Genomic DNA, 19,586 nt, shown 5'->3' with positions numbered 1-19,586 from the left:
TCTCTGAAAATGAGCTGATCAGATTTTGGCCACTTTATGATGTCATAACGATTTTTTGGCTTGTGTAACCATTAGCCAATCACCAACCAAGGTAACCCCCCCCCCCCCACCTTATCACCTGAATCCCCTCCTAGAGCACCATTGTGTTCTTTGTAACCAAATATCATATTTCTCTCCTTATTTTCATCTAAAGTAACAGACAGAGAATCAGCACGTTTGAAACAGGGCTGAAACAGAGGGGATTATGGGATGCTGCAATGATCTGTTTGGTGTTTGGAGCCAAACACTTCAGAGACATGTTTTGTATATATCTGAGATCTATAATATATTGATGAAAAACAGTATAATAGGGGACCTTTAAACTAGTAATGGTGCAAATTGGGCTGAAAATCTACTATGTTTTTCCCTAAAAATAGCCTCCAGTCTGATGCAGGCAACTATGAATGCAGTGTGTCTGGCCTGCGCTGGGTGTGTAAGGAAGAAATCAGCTTCAAATACAAGTTCCTCTCATGGGAGGAACACATGAGGAGTCCAGTTTGTAAGGATTACATGCCAGCAGGACCCCTCATGGACATCACAGTCACATCTGGGGAGATAGAAGAAGTGCATCTGCCACACAGGGTCTGTATCGGTGAGTGTTCATGTCGTGGGAAAGGACTATAATCACTTTGATTCAGCATATACTTCATCATCACTCATTTATTTTGTACTTTGTAGATCAAAACTCTGCATTTTCTGGCCAGTTTGCGGTTCTTCACGTGGATCCCTGCTGTGATGTTGTGGAAGAAGTAGCTAAAGTGACATCGTCCCACATCAAGTTTCTCCAGCCAACCTTCCCTCCAAGGGGGGTCATGATCCGAAAGATGGCGGGAATCCAGTTTTACTACGACGTGTTGATATACAAGACGAACAAAGAGTTCCTCACGTTGGAAGTTTATGTGGTGCCGCGCCATTCTGCTCTACGACAGGTGTCTGTTTTGTTCAATCAAACAGTAAGACAACATATTAACTTCTCCATTAGCTAGAGAAATCAGCATTGAAAGAACACCTACTTGCCTACTTTGAAGATTTTTGAACATATTTTTTCAATTCTTTTTACAGGAAGTGGAAGAAAAGCAAAAGTCTTCTGGATCAATACTAATCCTAAACCCAGGTCCAGACAAGTCCATGCAAATGGGAGAGCATGTGTCCCTCACAACAGACCAGGCAGATGCAATCATTCAACCCAGCGTATGTTTCAATCACTTTTTAATTTCACTGTTTAAAAAGCGTTAAACGTGGAGAATGTATCAAGGGAACATCCTTAAAATAGAAAAGAATTACAGCAATAAAAAGTTTGGAATCCCCATTTTTTTTCACAGGCCCGAGAGCTCAGATATGAAAGCATTTTCTTTGAGGTGTTGATCAGAAACGCCGACAGCGACTTCACCCTCAGGCTTCAAAGTGGGAAAGAGACTCCCTGGACCTGTACCATTCATAAAGGTCAGAGTTTTTTGCAATTGATTTGCAGCCACATTGTACTCTTTAGCTTAATATGCATAATCTAATGCCATATGTGTTGTGAATTCAATGTAAAGAATAAAAAACAACCAGCATTGTGACTTATTTTTTTTCAGGAGACTACCAAAATCAAAGCGCTGATCATTAACAAGGTAAGACGAGAAAGACGTTGGATTGATAAGGGATATCAGATGACTTCAAACACTATTGCTACCTTGCTCTTCATCACTTTCTCAGTTCCTTGAAGAATTTAACACATAACTGGAAATTCTACTTTTCAGTGTTAATTTTCTTTGCCTTTTTCCCCTGCGTCACATCAGCATTTTGTGGGTCGTCATCAGGCAGCTCTGATCGAGCGTTAAAGGACCTTTCCTGGATTAACTCAAGGAAAATAAGGTGATCTCTCAGACCTACGATGTGAGGGGGATGAAGAGTGGGGGGGGGTTTCCTGTTTCTGAGCTACAGGGATCAGGATGAAGTATGGGAAAATAAAAGGTCGTATTGTTATCGACGATTGAAGCATCTGCTGTGAAAATCAGTGCCACAGAACAGCTTAATATCAGCACTCAGAAGACCAGAGTGACGATATGTTGCTCCTTAAACTCTTTTAAAAAGCACCTATTTTTGTGATTTATTTGTGGATTTGTGAAATCCTGAAAGTCATAAGACTTATTTTATTTTTTTATATATTTTTTCATATATTAATAATAATAATTAATTACATGTTTTATTAGAGCGTTTTTCAAGGCACTCAAAGCGCTTTACAACTACACATTACACGTATTAGACATGTGTATATCTTTCTTTTCATGTTTAATTTCTTTCTTTGAAATAGTATTTTACTCTTAGCCAAATAGGTGATGCAAACCCAATGTATGTCCAGTTCAAAAAACAGATATTATAATGTTGAAATACTTTTTTTTATCTATCGCAGTTCTAAAGCTTTTGAGAGTAGAATAATTCATCAAAGAAATGAGAGAAAGAGTCCGTGACTTTTGATATGTTAGATTTGTATGACTAATGAAGAGAGTGAAGTTTTTTTGTTGGTTTGGTTCTTTAGTGCCAAAAAAATGTATGTCGTTGAAATGTTAAAAAAAACAAAGTAACAGAATTGGAGCAATAAATAGGACAATGTCTTGCGTTGTAAAAATTAGACTTGGTTTTAATGTCTTCAAATTGTCACAAAAGAAAGTCAAACATGAATGTGTACAGTTCTTTTTTTATGCAAATGATCACCTTAAACAGCAGTGAATAAATACAAACAATTAAACACAGGTAACCAGATCTAACATGTGAGTGACGAACAGTTTAAGGAGTCAGGAAAGTGAAAGTGGAGAAGGTGAGTCTGGGGTCCTATTAGGCGATCTTCGCCTTGAGACCCTCGAGTTCAGGACGGCCCTTGAAGCGAGCTTTGTAATCCACCTCTGTGTGCTGAGAGGAAACAGAAAGAGAGATCATTAGTGGGAGATAACGGGTGTCCATGACAGATATTTGTGGTTAAAGTGTTTGTCTCTGACCGAAGGGTAAGCCCTGCATCAATGGATGGAAGTCACTTCATTACAAAAAGCAAAGAATTCCCAGAAACCTTTCTCCTTATTTATGTTCCTTGAATAGACCCTTACTCTGTTAATGATTGTTTTGATTTGTTTTTTGTAAAATGCCAACTGTTTTTTTGTTTTTTTTATCTATACTGTATTTGCACCATTCAATGTTATTGACTCAAATAAGTGCCTTAAAGGATTGTAAATCACTCTTGACTAATAAAGTTTTAAAAAATAATTAAGATGTGTTTGACTGCATAATGAAGACTTGTGTTGGTTAGGGGTATGCATAATGATGAGGTGTTTCATCTGGGTTCTTATTTAATATGAGTTTAAGTCTGTTTTATAATGGTTTGGGCTTTGTTTTTTATCTTCTAAAATAAAATAATTGAACAAACAGTCCTACAATGTCAATTTGCCTACAGTGAAATTAGGAAAATCTGAAAATCAAAACATTTCTAGAGCTATTTAAAATAAGATTAGATGTAATTTATTAATTCCTATTTGGGATTTTTTGTTTGACTAAGAAAAGCTATTTAGATATACATGTGTCTAATTTTCCACATTATTTCCAGCATAGCTTCAGTATAATGTGACTGTAACTCACCTCCTGCACAGAGAGCTGCACTCCCTCTGGTTGATTCTTCAAAAGAACCTCCAGGAAAATAGGACACATGGTGGCGTTCAGACTTCTTAACTAGAAAGACAAACAAAAAACACAGTTCAATTGTCAGATTTGAAAATACTTTTAAAAAAACAAGGCATGCATTACTTGAGTGAAAAGGAAACCTGAAGAGTTGTACCTGCACGACTCGGTTGTGAGTCTTCAGGAAGGAGTCCACAGACATCTTGGTGCCTTGCTCCTGCATCAGCCAGACCTCGGTGGTCTTGGTTTGCAAAGCATAGCTGCGTGAGAAAAACAATAAAATAAATATATATATTTAAGGCATCTTTCTATTGTAAACATACTTTTGTGCTTTACAATTGAAGATTCAACTTGAATGACTGGATTACAATTGGAAAAATGTGTTTATGGCTTGTAAGTTTTTGTTAGGGATAGAATACTTTGCTATTTTATAAATATACAAAACAAAACTTTGTATTTTTACGTGCTTTCAAATAAACTACTCCAAAAAAAGATCTCCTAGAAGCCTCAAGTTTATTCTGATGAAGGCTTTTATTGCTCCAAGTGGTTCATTCAAATGGTTTATATATATGAACAACAATAATATAAATCACACTAAATATGATTTCACTAAACTATAGAAAACAAAAAGCCCAGTGTCAATGATAAATGGTAAAATACCAGATTTAACTACATCATTTATAAGCAACATCCATGCTAGATTCATATGTTATCATCCTAAATGAACACAGTACACACACAGTTATATCTTCCTGAATGTCCTCACCAGTCCAACACTTTGATGCCCAGCCGGTTGCAGAGGTTGTGGATGTGCTGGGAGAAATGCTCCACCATCGTCATGTCGTAACCCGACACGTTGACGTTCAGAGTGGCGTACGTCGTCTCCGTCTCCACGACGATCTCCTTCATCTGCGGCCTGTCCCTCTTCTTCTTTGGCTGAAAACAACAAAAACTCATTACAGCAGACATTTAAAATGCAGTTGTTTTTCAACCTTATGCAGATCAAACACACTGAAGAGTAGGATAAACATTTGAGTAAACTGTGATGATCTATTCAGAATGCACAGCCTAATAGATAGTTGAAGTAATTTGCCTTTTAGGTCCAGCAGTGGGCGCTCTATACATTCACTATTTCCTTTTGACCTACCACTAAATTAAGCTAGGACATACATTTACAATTTGCCCCCCAAAAAAAGTCTTTGATAAATAAAGTTTGGTGTTTGTATTATTTTCTTCTTTTTTATACTATTGCATGTAAACAATTACATTTCAATGGATCTTTGAGGAAAAAAGTAGCATTTACCATCAGCAGGAAATCTCGTAAATCAATTCATGTTTCCTCACGATCTCATGTTTTACACTTTATACTTATACATTTGTAAGTGAAAATCTAAAACTTCACCATAACTACTCTCGTCCCAAATATAAAAAAATAGGAGTTTTGAGTGTCAGTTAGTCAGTTTTATGTCAAATATTTATCTGTGATACTATTTTCAGTCTATGTTTTCCTTGTCCATTCATCAGCGTTGGCTGTTCAAAATGTGTGCGATGTAATTACAATGCTCCATGCTTGAAGGAAGTATAACACTTGTGTGCAATATGTAAATTGGAATAACTTTCCCTTTTGTATTTCAACTATTATGTGCATGCCCTGTATCTAATAGTGTTTTATTTTCTATCTTCACTTCTGCTGTAACAATGTCCACGAATAAAGGATTTCTGATTCTTGCATATATATATATAATGTCATTTTTCAAACGACAACAAAAAAGAACCTGCCATTAGAAGTTATTTTCTTACAGCCTTACATGAAAGGTCTGGGTTTCTGGAAACTATTCTGAATGATCTCATGCATGCACCTACATCTCAATTAGAGGCTAAAACTATTCTTTCTAAAAAATGAAATCCAGTTTAAAGAGTCTTACCGGATCTTTGGGTAAAAGATGTCTCCACCTCCCGATCCCGTGGGTGGGCATGGATTTATATTGTCTCTCGTTTACAGAAGCTGAGGATGAACAAACGTCAATTTAATACATATTCTGTAAACACGTGTGGACAAATGACTTAGTTTATCAAAAATAGCGTTTTCTACATACTAAGTGTTGTATTCATTGTAGTCTTTGAAATACTCACCCCAAACAGGATGCTGGATGGATGGCGTCGCTCTGTAATCACACAAGTATTAGTTAGAAAACGGTATTCGATTTAAAGAAAGGGATCATATCACCGTTCTTAGAAATAACAAGATGATAGAAATAACAACTGATGGTTGTACACCTGCAACAAATTGGATAGTTGCCTTTTAGTATAACTTTAGATTCTTATTTTATAAGTATTTTTCCATTTCTTATATTGGTGATTCCTGCCAAATTAGGTGGCTTAGATATTTGTTTTTAACTTCTGATTTACTTATAATTTAATCAGATTATCTGACCCCACTTTTGTTGAGATGTTTGGCGTAGATGTCGCCACCTAACTAAATCTCAGCAGTTACTTAAGTGCATCAAATGTGACCATAACCAACAAACATGGCAACAAAATAATGACACAAGTTGAAAGGAAAAGTTTGAAGTCTAAGGGTAAAATAAAAAAGGGTTTATGTGAGCTTAGGATCTACGAATGTTGTTATGAATGATCACAGCCATTACATTTGAGGTATGAGAATTTGAAAAGACTTACCTGCATGTTGTTAGTGCTTGATTCAACACAAAGGCCTGCTGGGTGGCAGACACCTGCAACTGGACAACATAATATCATCAGCTACAATATTTACAACATACCCTTCTCTATATTCTAGTTTTAACTCATTTTGAATACAAAATCCCTAAATCCAGGTATGTTTTAATGCCAGACACACAGGCAATATTTGCTGAAATCACATGATTGTTATGCTACGTATTAAAGTATTCTGGTAGTACCATACTACCCAGTACTGGTATAGATATGCTGTTGGTTAGATTAAGATTTTATTATTGTATAAATCACGTTAAAAGCTAAATGCTTTTTGTACATTGTACATTGTTACATGTAACAATGTACAATGTAACCTGGTAAGTGCAGATTGCAGATTCATGGTTGTGGGGTGTATTTCTTCAGCTGTAGTCTATGGCCAGCTTGTTCAATTGAACATTAAAAATGGATTTAAATGAACCAATTTGTATTAGATAATCCCTTGACGTTACCAAACTGGTTCAAACTTTCAACGTTTTGTATTTATTTTAGTTTTTTACTGATGGTTGAAGAGATATCAAAGCCATTTCAAACCCCCTCCTATCGTGTTCGGGTCAAATCTGACCGATTTACTACATCAATCATAAATCTTGTGTTTTACATTTGATTGCTTCATGGCCTTATGCTATTCTCAATAGTAGGCATTTGAACATAAAAAACTGCTGATCCCCACTTTCATTGAATTATGAGTGGTTTAGTCAACTTTATAACAACTATTGGTGTTCCTGGTCAAAAATGAATGGGTAACCCTAGATATTATACAACCATGGACATTTTGGAAAACATTTTCAGTGTCTATTCTTTGTATATTCACTGCAGAATGTAAACCAGTAGTCTGAGACATTGTTTAAAGATTGATATTGTATTTATTAAAAAGTGATGATGATTAATGGTTGTTGTGTTGATTAATGGTTGTTGTGTTAATGTTAGAGCAGTTACAACGTTCTTATTATACATCCATGGTTACAACAGACACCAGAATAAGGGAAGATAAACGAACGCGACAGGAGGGTTAATCGAACTTGTGCTCAGGATGATTAATCGAGAGAAAAACACCCGGTAATTCAAGTTAAATCTGCACAAAAGCTCACAAACATACCCGTGCAAAACAGTGAATGTTAACCCTGGTTTGATATGGAATTAATGTTAATGTAACAGTCAGAAACAACAAAACTGAGCTGACAGTATCAGAGCTGCAGCTATGACCTCTGTGAATAAACTCAACATTTAGCGGAGAACATACAAAAATAATAATATAATAGAGTTACCTTTCGAAAGACCGCGTTCATAGCTCGACCTCCTTATGTCTGTGTTAAAAGACAACACACGCTTGATGTTTGCTTACATTAAATGTTTGTTAAAAACGTTCAAAACACATGATATGCTGCTACCGGAAGTGTGCACCGGAAATGAGTCCGTCCGTATTTGTGTCCAGAACGAAGGTTCCGGGACAGGAATCACGTTCGGACTCGATTTTGTGTTGCTTTATTTGGGGAATCACGTCATATGCTGTAATATATATTGACTTGTTAATGTATGTATTATGTTTAAATTGTGAAACAGTTAGGCTTCACTGTCATTGCGTTGTTTACATGTGTTGTCTTTTTGTGCATGATACATTGTTGTTGTTAAATAAGGCTGGCAGTGAAAATATTTTTTTTTTCAAAACTATGATTGCCTGATTTCAGACTCAAACTGTGGATTTAAAGTTATGTAATCATAAATATTTTTATTTATGCTAAAATTCTATTTATTAATGCTTTCTCAAAATGTCTTATGGTCATTATAAAGTAATACTTTTTTGCATTGTTCTACTACTGCTCACATCATGTTTCTTTTTCATTAATATCAGTAATGAAATTCAGTCTTATTAACTTCTAAAATGTAGTTAAGTTAAATATAGATTATGTATCTTTAACCCCCTTCTTTTCTGCCATTCTAGACACAAAATTAAAGTTAAATCATGCTCTTAAAATGAATTTACAAAAAGACAGCTAAACAACTGGGCACATTTCGATAAGCTTTATTAGTATTCATATGTATACATCTCATTTCATTTTGGCCCCTCAAAGTCACCCGTATCAAAATTAAAATCAGTCTTTGACATTCATTTTCGGGCCGAACATAGCATGTTTCAGTAGTAAAGTGCAAAATTCCTCATCATCTGAAACTGATATTTTGGGAGTAATGTATGAACTGTGCATAGAACATTTTAAACAATGCACAACTATGAAAAGCAAATATTTTTACACACACACACACACACACACACACACACACACACACACACACACACACACACACACACACACACACACACACACACACACACACACACACACACACACACACACACACACACACACACACACACACACACACACACACACACACACACACACACACACACACACACACACACACACACACACACACACACACACACACACACACACACACACACACACACACACACACACACACACACACACACACACACACACACACACACACACACACACACACACACACACACACACACACACACACACACACACACACACACACACACACACACACACACACACACACACACACACACACACACACACACACACACACACACACACACACACACACACACACACACACACACACACACACACACACACACACACTCTCTCTCTTTGGCTTGCAATGTGTAACCGTAGCATAAATGAAACAATCATATTCACGCAGGACTCATTCAAGTAGCTCGTTACTAGCCTTGCATGTTCGCTGTCCTTCAGTTAACAAATGGTGTCCTGTTTACAAAGATCAGAAGGCTTTCTATGGTAATGAGAAACTCAAGGAATTCAAACACTTATTCTTATTAAATGTAAGGAACTTCAGAAGCTCTCTCTGCTGAGCACCGGTCGTCATATCAAAAGATCTACAGATAAAAGGTTAGATCAAATTCTGATTCGGCAAATTCACCATAAAGTTTTAACCAAAGTTGTAGAAAATCCATGCTGAGGTTTGGCCACCTTCTGTTTGAGTCCTTCCAGCCACATTCTGTCCTTTTACATTTGTATGTACACGTCTCCTACTATAAAGCACCTTTGTTAAGTTCTTAGCAGTATGCAAAACGGGTTGAGCTCCACATTCACAGATTCTCAGTGCAGAGTTGGTTTTAAAATCCAGCTGAACCGAAGCTCTGTGCTCATCCAGTGCGTCGTTTCAGAATATTGTAGGAGGCAAAGTGTGCTTGCTGCTCGAGTCCAAAGTGCGGTGTAAAAATATATGTTTACAAATCCTGGGTTAAACAACTCCCTCTTCCTCGTTCTCCTCTTCTCCATCATTGGCATCATCCAGGATTCCTGCAGGTTTCACAAACTCAAATTTAAGAATTTTTAAGACCACTTTGAATAAAATTTAAGACCTATTTCACGGCAAGAAACTATGAGGGAACATTGCTATGAAAGAAGAAATACGTCCCATAATTACTTACAAAGTAAATGTGAAAGTTGTGTCTCTGTGTGTGTGTGTGTGTGTGTGTGTGTGTGTGTGTGTGAGACGAGAGCTATCTTCTGAGCTCTGCTCCCTTGGCTACAATCTTTCATCGTTGCTGTTGTATGATTGGTGTTTAGCTACGGTATTTAGCGTCTACAGCACCTCCGCTTTTAGGGTTGACGTAGACCCAAACATCGCCCAGAGGACCGTGATGTTGTTGCGGGAGCTGCTGCACTAGCTAACGCTACATTTGAACAAAAAAAAAAAGCGACATTTTTTTCCAAAAGGTGCGGCGGGCTTCAAACGCGTTCCTCTACACTGGTTTCAACCAAGCACTAAATTAGATGTTTTCCAACCAAATACTGTTGAACTTACACTTCACCATATTTATTTGTAAGTAGATTCGAAGATACCTGAGTTTCTGACTGCAGCTAGCTCGGTTGCTAGGTTACTAGCTGGGTGTTCTCCGATAAGGGGCCGGGGGATGCAAAGTTAGTGATTACTGGTTCCATGTTGATTTATTTCAATACAGATTGTTGGGGGGAACTGAAAGGCTCTCACCGTACTGGTTACTTTGCAGCCCGGACATTTCCCCCAAAACACATTTAGACGCGATCGCAACACAGAAGTACCTTTCAAATCCGGTCATTCTTAACCCTCCTATTGTCTTCGTTTCCCCCCCCCCCTTACTTTGGTTTTCGCGGTCAAATTTGACCTGTCCTGTTTTAACTGCTATCACATTAACACAAAAACCATTAATCATCACCAAATTTCATTTAACACCTTTTCAAACTGTACATATTGTATCAGACTACTGGTGTACATGAAACACTTCAGTTAATATACAAAGAACAGACACTGAACATGTATTGCGTGTGCCAGGTGTGATCCATGTGGGGGGATGGGCACATACGAGCGGGAAATGTATCAAATTGTTCTATGTGTGTGTGTGTGTGTGTCAGGTGTGATTCACATGGGGGGATGGGCACATAAGGGGGGGGAACACATCTAGAGTGTGTGTGTGTGTGTGTGTGTGTGTGTTATCTGATCCAGATGGTTACCAATTCCTTTTCTTTATGGCGGGAACACCATGGGTGTTACAAAGTTGACTAAATCATCCAGAATTCAATGAAAGTGGTGATCAGCCATTTTATGTGTTCAAATGTCTACTGTGAAGGATATCATAAAGCCTTAATGCAATCAAATGTAAAACAAAAAAGTTATGATTGATGAAAGTAGTAAATCGGTCAGATTTGACCCGAAGACAACAGGAGGGTTAAGACCTTCTAAATCATATCTTCATTATTTTTTGGATCATATTTAAGACCTTTTAAGTCCTTAAATTCTGATTATCAAACGCAAGACTTTTTAAGACCCCGCGGGAACCCTGTCATCCTCACCGTCTTCTTCCTCCTCTTCTTCTTCCTCCTCGTCCTCCTCCTCCCCTGGGCTGAAGCTGTAAGCCTCGCTGTGGTCGTGTCCTTCCTCCTCCTCGTCTTCCTCCTCCTCCTCCTCCTCGTCTTCCTCCTCCCCCTCACTCCTCATCTCCTCCACGCTGCTGTCATCGTCGTCGTCGTCGTCGTCATCGTCATCATCAACGGCCTCTTCCTCGTTCTCCTCCTGGCCCTCCTCCTCCTCCTCCAGGTCTGAGAGATTACCTGATGAGTGGACAGACATTAACAAACGTATGTATTTGTTCCCCAACTCAAATTACACCAACACCTCTCCGTATAATGCAACATTATGTTATAGCACCAAAACTGGCAGCCTCGGAATTGACCATAAAGTGAAATGAACATCTCTTAAAAAATGCAAACAAAAACATTGAACATTTGAACTTGCATTACACCCAGTGGCGGCTCCAGAGTATTTCTGTTGGGTAATCTATGGTAGGGCTAACCCATACAGTGGTGGGGCTCAAGTCAGTATTTGCAATGTAATTACATACACGCTATATCGCCCCCCCCCCCCCCGACAGTGAAACGCCACGCGTGAGGTTTAGATTATTTCCCTGTCTCAATCCAAATTGAACTGTATGAAATAAAAAGGCATATTTGTCTTGTAGTAAATAAAAAGGGCGACCTGGAGCCAATCCTGCAATTTTTTGAAATACTAACATAAAATACACATTCTGGTATTCTCTTGAGAAGAAAATAAATACATCTATTACTACAGTACACGAGATATTTAAAAAAAATGAATGCCATTTTTGTGTTTTGTTACTTTGTTCTGAAAGCTGAACCTGCTGAACCAGAGAGAAGAGGGAAGAGGCTGTGTGAATGACTTTACATTGTGGATAAGGGAAGCCCACACACCTATCAATCATCAAACCGTGGAGTCTTATTTCATAACGTGTTGATTTCTTATCAACACGTAATGTTGTATCCATGGATGTATAAAGAGTAGTTCTTCCGCAAAAGTATTCTCCGTCGGGACTTCCTGCAACAACACCACGCCGTTATCGTGATTCTGATTGGCCAGAAGACATTAGCAAAGATGTTTTATTGAGAAGACGATCACTACGTGACAAAAGTTTACAAAACCGTTTCGGCATTTCCAGACAAGTGGCCACTGAAATCAATCTCACTAGCTGCTGTCTGTGCAATTTAATTATTTTTGCTTACTTGGGGTTACTTAAGGTGGGGCTAAGGTGGGGCTAAGGTGGGGCTAAGCCATTTCTTGGTATGGCTGTAGCCTACCCCAGCCATACCCTGGAGCCACCACTGATTACATTAAGGTGGCATTTCTTAAACAAGTGGAGAAGATGTTATAAAAGAGGTTAGAAAAGTGTCTAGAAAAGAACTATAATTTCACGGGAAGACTAGGGGTCGAGGAATGTGAGAATTTGGTTAGGGGTGTTGCCAAATATCTGGATCAAAGTACCAGAAACCTGCAGGTCTGCTGCGACTCTGACTACTTCTAAAACCAGGCTGAAGACTGTCTTTTTGCCGCTGCTTTTAATTACACTATTAGTAACTATTATTCATGTTTTATTATCTTTGATTTTTAATGTGTTTTATGCTCTTAATGTCTTTCATTGTTGTAAAGCACTTTGAAATGCCTTGTGTTGAAAAGGTGCTGTATAAATAAACTTGCCTTGCCTGTAACAAATGAAAACTGCCTGTCACAGCTCGTGTAAAGCTGACAGCGTTTAGCATAATGTGACATAAGGAGATGAAGAAGTTCTTACACAGGGAGTTGATGGCGGCGACAATGTGACACGGTAGTTCCTCATCAAGGAATTTCCTCATCTCTTCCTCCATCATCACTCCGAGGACCTCCGTCTCCATGTCCACGTACTCTGGGTAGAACATGTTCTTTCTCAGCTGCTTACGACACCTAGAACACAAACACCATGGATCAGGGCTTCTGTTTTCATTCAATCAAATATAAAAAATAAAGATTTTTTTGTCATTTTAAAACAAAAATGCAAAACATGCTGGTTGTAGCTTCTCAAATGTCACTAGTCTATTAAAATCAAACTGTGATGTATGACAGTAAACTGAATATCTATGCATTTCGGACGTTGTTAATAAACATATATTAATTAATCAATCTAGAAAATATGCAGCTAATGATCATTAATGAAAATAATGAACATGGGAAACATTGAAGCAGCACTTACTGCTTTCCTGTTGTCTTGTAAGCCTAAGAAAGAGATGAAAACAACACATGCTTGAAAACTGAATCATACCAAAAGTATATTTTCATAAAAATGACCTTGTTTTAGTAATGCCGCACCAAGCACATTGATTTGGAATCTTTAGGAAATGACAACTTAAAATGATATCTTTGTAATTCACACATGCATTTAAAATGTACGGTCCATTTGTACACTTTGGGGAAAGGTTGGCAGTAATGTTAAAGGTCACCTATTATGCAAAATCCCCTTGTTCATGTCTGTTCTACATCACCATGTGTCCCCTCTGTGTAAAGAGACTCTGAAAGTTTCAAGAAAAAAGATTCTCTCTTTTTGTCCTGATCCATTTATATTAAAACCTGTCTGAAAATGAGCTGATCAGATTTTGGCCACTTTATGATGTCATAATGATTTCTAAAGTAACAAACAGAGAATCAGCACTTTGGAAACAGGGCTGAAACAGAGGGGATTATGGGATGCTGCAATGATCTGTTTGGTGTTTGGAGCCAATCACTTCAGAGACGTGTTCTGTATATATCTGAGACCTATAATATATTGATGTAAAACAGTATAATAGGGGACCTTTAACGAACAGCTTGGCAGAGTAGAGCGCTCACCTGGATGAAGCGGAAAGGGTCGTTCTCGTGCACGAGGTTCTCCAGGCCGCAGCGGACCTCCTGCAGCCGGGCCTGGTCCTGGCAGATCCTGGAGATGTTCTTCTGGATGGCCGGCCCGTTGGTGTCGCAGTGAGTTTGCGTGCATTCCCGCAGTCTGGTGACGAAGCGGAGAACTTTGGCCTTCATCTCGTCAACCAGCCGGTTCAAACACTGCTCAGAGTCGTCCAAAAACTTCTGCATGAGGGAAGTGATGAGGAGGAGGAGTAAGTATTACGGATTAATTTATCATCGTCTTAATGTAAATATACTAGACTTTCATGACTTCTATGTCAAGTTAACTAGAAATGTTTCTTCAGAATGTCAAAGATGGCAAAGAATATTTCACTGCAATTGTTTAAAACATATTTTCTTGACCGCGGTCTTAACTCAGAGCGTGTTAATGTGGCTGTCCATGGTGCTGAAACATAATATCCCAAATAAACACACAAAAAACGATTTTATACAATGCAAGCATTTAATTGGCTTGTACTGTAGACTATATATAAAATGTTTAGACATACTAACATACATACCAGTCAATTATTGCTTAAAATATTGCTTCTTTACGAGAACAAGACATTTGATTGCATCAATTTTGCTTCTCGGATATAATGGGCATTTTTCTTTTTTTTTTGCAATGTTTTAGTTACCAAATATTAGTCAATTGCTTGAGAAAATAATGAGCAGATTAATCAATATGAAATTAACTAATTGTTAGCTGGAGCCCAATTTTATTATCAGATACTGAACCCTTCTGAGATAACTTATTTTTGTCTGTGTCAGGAAGTATTAGGAGTGTCTACTCTGTACACTGTTAATAGTGATCACAAAGACATTATAACATCATAGATAAAATGGGTCAGTGTGAGGAGAGATCACACACAGTCGAATATTCAACTGTTTTTAATGTTAGCCCTGTGGAAATAAAACTATGAGCCATCTCACCTTATTCTGTCTCTCCTTCTCCTTCTGCTCCTGGAGTTTTTTCTCTGCCATGCTGTACTTCCTCTCCACCCTGTACATCTGTTTATCCAGCGCGCCCTGGTGACCATGACGACGCAAAGTGATAATAAAGTCACAATAGATTTAAACAATTTAAACACAAGTCTGTCGGTCTGATCGCAAACTACAATGCCAATGGAAAGTACTTTCACTGCTGCTTATAATGGCTTTTTAAAGTCCAAAGAAGACCTAGAACCCATTGAAATATCCAATAATATCCGATCTAAGACATTGTCATGAATTGTTATTAAAAACACTGTCTGTACAAAGAAACCGAGGAGTCTATTCCACTGTTGTATTAATTAAGTCCATTCGCTGCCAACACAAGGAACATTTTCTGGAAATGACACTGATTTGGGGTCAGTTCTGTGTCATGCCACATGTTAAATTCAACAGGTTTCTGGACTGGACATCCAGCGCAGTGAACTGGAAGCCTCTCAGCGTTACACTCTGTTCAGGAGAATGGAGGCAGAGGTTAAGTGGACTTAACTCTCCTATAGAAAGACCACAAGGTCATGTGACTCTTTCATTCACACACACATAGCCACACACACACACACACACACACAGAAGTTGTCCATATTCATTCCACAGGTTTCCAGACTCAGCACAAGTGTGTGTGAGCCAAACATTTAGAAGGTTGGGATACTGAAAATGTAGACCATGTGGTTTGTTAGCCTTATAATGTAACGAGGTAAAATATAGGGCTTTCCAAAGCAACTTAAAAGATGTGAAAGTTGCCTTAATTATCACCAAAATAATAATAAAAATGACTAAATCTAACCTGTGAAAAAGCCATGATGATAATAAAAGGTGTACCTTGAGATCTTTCATGGTGTTCTTCAGGGTCTTGATTTTGTGTCCCGAGTGTCCTCCTTCTATGGTGCAGGCGTTGCACACACACATCTTGTCATCCATGCAGTAATACCTGGAGTTTCCCACCAAATAAAAACAGAACTCAGATAAACCTTTCAAATGACTGATCATCTGTAAACACAGCTGTGCTTGCTAAAGAAAGGGCAGCTTTCTTCAAAAGTGGTAACAACTAAATATCTTTAAAATATGACTGTTGTGTCAAATTTTCATATAATCATTTAAAATATATATATTATGTCTTGTACTAGACATATGTTTAGGATTTACATTTCAGGAAGGGTAAAAGGTGGATTAGCAAATGGTTAAAGGACTGGGGGGCTTAATGGTTTAATGGTGGGGATGTTAAGATGATGCCTAAGAGAATTTAAGGGTGGGACCAGTTGGCTATTCTCTCTACTATATGGTGTGACTGTAAGCTGTGTTCTGGGTGCAGAACTTCTCTATCCTCTGAGGATGAAGTTGCTCTGTTCCTGCATTTGAGATCGATTTCAATTGTATATAAACTTTCTTTATTACTTTATTAAATATAACAAAAGACAAACTTTGTCCATGGATCATTTATCAGTTTCTCTTAAGAATGTGTGCTCCTGCCTCCTACCTGTATATCTCATCGTGATCCGGGCACTTCCTCTTCCACAAGTCGTTCATGGGTTCAGTCAGCGGATGCTCTCGAAACGCCGGCAGCTCCAGATGTGGCTTCACGTGCTCCTGGCACATCGACACCTCACACTTCAGGCACGTCTTGACGGCAAACATCGACCCGGAGGCGGCTTCCTGCTTCTCCGTCACCTCCACAGATCCTGAAGCAGCAGAATACATGTCGTCCACAACGCTGACGCCCGATGCCTCTGCAGCCGCTGCGGGGCAGTAGTCGCAGGGAACAGCAAACACACTCTTGCCTTGCTGCACTGAAAGACTAGAGGACAGCAGCTCTCTGGATTTTGAAGCTGCAGCTGCAGCAGCCGCAGTGGTGGCGCTGCGCCGGTGCCGGTAGTCGTCGGCAATATTGGCTAGTTTGAAGTTTTTCTGAAAGTTGAGGCCACAGCGGTGGCTGTCGCGGCACTCGGGGCAGCGGAAGCGACCTCGATCCGCTTGTCGCCTTAAGCGGTTGAGGCAGTTCTTGCAGAAGTTATGGCCGCAAGGAAGCAAGTGTGGGTCGCGGTACAAGTCCAGGCACACGGGGCAGGTGAGCTCGTCCTGCAGGACGCTGGACTGCTCCGACTGAGCCGACGCCATGTCAGCGATGGATGGAGATGGGAAAAGAGGAAGTTGTGGGGATAGGAGATAATAAGGTGGAAGGTGAGGACAGGTGAGAGAGGGATGGAAGTGGGGGGAAGAGGATGAGAGGCAGAACAGGTGGAGGGGGAGAGGGAGGAGGCGGCAGGTTTCCTGATGTGGAGCTCCACCCTCTGTAGGTATCTGGTTGCTTTAAGTTTAAGAAGAAACAGCACAGGAGAAATGCTCATTATACATCAAATTGCCTTACATTAAGTGTTGAGCCAAGGAGACCATTCAATACTTAGTTCACAGCTATGTTGATCAACATTTTAAACATTCAATTGACAGGATTTCAAAACAAAACATAAATAAACTTTAGTTTGTTATTTTGGATTGTTTGAGGGTAAACCTATCATTGTGTTTATCGATTAATGTGTGGGTTGTTTCATACATTTGTAGATTGATCATTTAGACAGTAAAATATCAGAAAATAGTACCCATCATTTTACATTACCAAAGGCAATGTATTTAACCCTTAAATGGCCATTCACATATAAATGTTTTTTACACATGGACACAGCCTGTCAAACAACTGTATCGCTCAGGATAGAGAAACCATTTAGGGGGTTACATTGTATTTTCTGTTTAAAAACACAATCCAGTCTAAATGTGAACAGGTAAACTGTGCCTTATATCAACTTTGTGTGAGTCCATGTGAACGGATTTACTTACCACACCACAGAAAAGTAAAAATGAAAGTAAAATGCATTGTAACTTACAGTAAGGCTCTGAGACAACCTCTGAAACAAGTCTGTTGTCCTGCTGGCTCAGATAAGCGTGTTTAAAACAGACTGTTTAAATGCTATGACCTCGAGATAAAGTAGAAACCTGCCACGTGTTGTTGACATCCGTCAAAAAGTTGTATCCCAATTAGTCAACAGTGTTTCCACTTGTCAGCCTGAGGGTTAACACACTGTGAATCTGCTATGAACACGGTGTAAAGTAACTAAATAGAAGTCATGTACTTAAATACAATTTTGAGGGACTGTTTTTCTACTCCACTGCAATTCAAATGTAAATAGTGTACTTTTACTTACTACACTTATTTAATACCTTTAGTTACTTTGCAGAATTACTTTTTTCATGAGGGACATTTTGATAGCAGGACTCTTACTTATAACAGAGTATTCCTACACTGTGGTATTTCTACTTTTGCTTAAGTACAAGAGTACTTCTTCCACCTCACGCAGGCCTGTGAACCTGCTCTTAACACGCTGTTAGAAAGTCGTTATTTATAGTACGTTTTCCCAGATCACAACCGTTAGCTACATTAACACTAACCTAGGTTAAGGGGTCAACCAACCGTTAGCTAATTTGCTACTTGTTAGCTACACTGGCTGAGTTCCTGGGAGTGCAATAAGCTAAAACAAACCTATACATAGAGACAGTTAAATTCTCTTCTTACCTTGATAAATGATGTCCTTTTATGTCGTCTTCGTGAAGCCGAAACACTGATTTCTGTAGCACAACAATGCTGCTAACGTTTCAAATATCGACAGGCACCTGTCCTACTGAGGCTAACATGTCACCGTTGTTGCTTGTTGTTTTTTGTTTCCCACAAACATTCCGGTCTGTTGTGAGTCACCGGCCATTTAGTTTCTCATCTGGAGTTTTCTGCATTTGACACAAAAGGACGAGTGGAAACACACCTGTATGAAAGACAAACGGACTAAACGGCTAATAATAACTGGGCAGGTTGATGCGGTGAAAAGGCTGCGTTCAGGGAGCCTCGGAAATTACGCCGATATGCCATGTTCACCGGAAATGAGTGTCCGCAGAGGGCGCTGTTACATCAATGTTGCGTCACATTTTCAGAGAAAGCTGTTGTTTTATCCAGTGGTGGAATACCAGAATTTGGAATAAGTAATTTGTTTATTTTAGTAAAATATTTCATACACACATTTTTTTCCAACTTTAATGAACAATTATTGCAATACCACAGAAAAAGGCACATCACATCACTGTAGTATACACTTGGCTTCCAAAATGTAGTACAGTAGAAGTATAAAGTAGTATAATATGGAAATACTCAGGTAAAATACAAGTAACTAGAATGTGTACTTAAGTATAGTAAATGTGTGTAACTGTACTACTTTCCACCACTGGTTATTAGTGTTTTTTAACTATTGCTTGACCACGGTTTTTAAAACAGGCCTTATTTTATCAAAACTCTAATATGTAAATACATATTGCCAAAACAACAAACATGCATTCATTATTTCCAA

General features: G+C 38.7%; 3 protein-coding genes across 7 annotated transcripts in view; 1 reads left to right on the top strand and 2 right to left on the bottom strand.

Annotated features, from left to right (window-relative positions):
• The window catches only part of LOC117497978 (sterile alpha motif domain-containing protein 9-like), a 12,291-nt gene extending 8,851 nt beyond the window's left edge, over positions 1 to 3,440 (top strand). For 2 of the 4 annotated variants that reach the window (XM_034150020.1, XM_034150021.1), the window contains exons 5-9: positions 417 to 631; positions 718 to 992; positions 1,102 to 1,230; positions 1,362 to 1,482; positions 1,617 to 3,440. In XM_034150020.1, the coding sequence (XP_034005911.1) occupies positions 417 to 631; positions 718 to 992; positions 1,102 to 1,230; positions 1,362 to 1,482; positions 1,617 to 1,648 (772 nt within the window). In that variant the 3' untranslated portion in view covers positions 1,649 to 3,440. The remainder of the gene's footprint in view (positions 1 to 416; positions 632 to 717; positions 993 to 1,101; positions 1,231 to 1,361; positions 1,483 to 1,616) is intronic. The other 2 variants (XM_034150022.1, XM_034150023.1) reach the window with 2 other exon arrangements.
• mrpl48 (mitochondrial ribosomal protein L48) lies at positions 2,857 to 5,663 on the bottom strand. The gene is made up of 5 exons (XM_034150042.1): positions 5,613 to 5,663; positions 4,454 to 4,623; positions 3,845 to 3,947; positions 3,649 to 3,738; positions 2,857 to 2,931 (listed from the first exon to the last, which is right to left on the bottom strand). The coding sequence occupies exons 1-5, from the start codon at positions 5,661 to 5,663 to the stop codon at positions 2,857 to 2,859; spliced, it is 489 nt and encodes a 162-aa protein (XP_034005933.1).
• zgc:92594 (uncharacterized protein LOC436996 homolog) lies at positions 4,454 to 19,586 on the bottom strand. Of its 2 annotated transcripts, XM_034150025.1 has the most exons (12): positions 18,767 to 19,586; positions 16,682 to 17,509; positions 16,027 to 16,135; positions 15,151 to 15,246; positions 14,167 to 14,400; positions 13,535 to 13,557; positions 13,100 to 13,248; positions 11,310 to 11,567; positions 6,367 to 6,419; positions 5,821 to 5,852; positions 5,613 to 5,692; positions 4,454 to 4,623 (listed from the first exon to the last, which is right to left on the bottom strand). In XM_034150025.1, exons 2-11 carry the CDS (start codon positions 17,317 to 17,319, stop codon positions 5,668 to 5,670), a joined length of 1,617 nt encoding a protein of 538 aa, XP_034005916.1. In that variant the 5' UTR covers positions 17,320 to 17,509; positions 18,767 to 19,586; the 3' UTR covers positions 4,454 to 4,623; positions 5,613 to 5,667. The 2 variants fall into 2 exon arrangements, with proteins under 2 accessions (XP_034005916.1, XP_034005917.1); XM_034150026.1 differs by lacking the exons at positions 4,454 to 4,623; positions 5,613 to 5,692; positions 5,821 to 5,852; positions 6,367 to 6,419 and adding an exon at positions 9,042 to 9,776.

Source organism: Trematomus bernacchii, unplaced genomic scaffold, assembly GCF_902827165.1.
Source record: "Trematomus bernacchii unplaced genomic scaffold, fTreBer1.1, whole genome shotgun sequence".
In the NCBI taxonomy this organism is placed as follows: Eukaryota; Metazoa; Chordata; class Actinopteri; order Perciformes; family Nototheniidae; genus Trematomus; species Trematomus bernacchii.
Note: the sequence above shows the minus strand (reverse complement) of the source record. Positions and strands in the feature narration are given on the sequence as shown.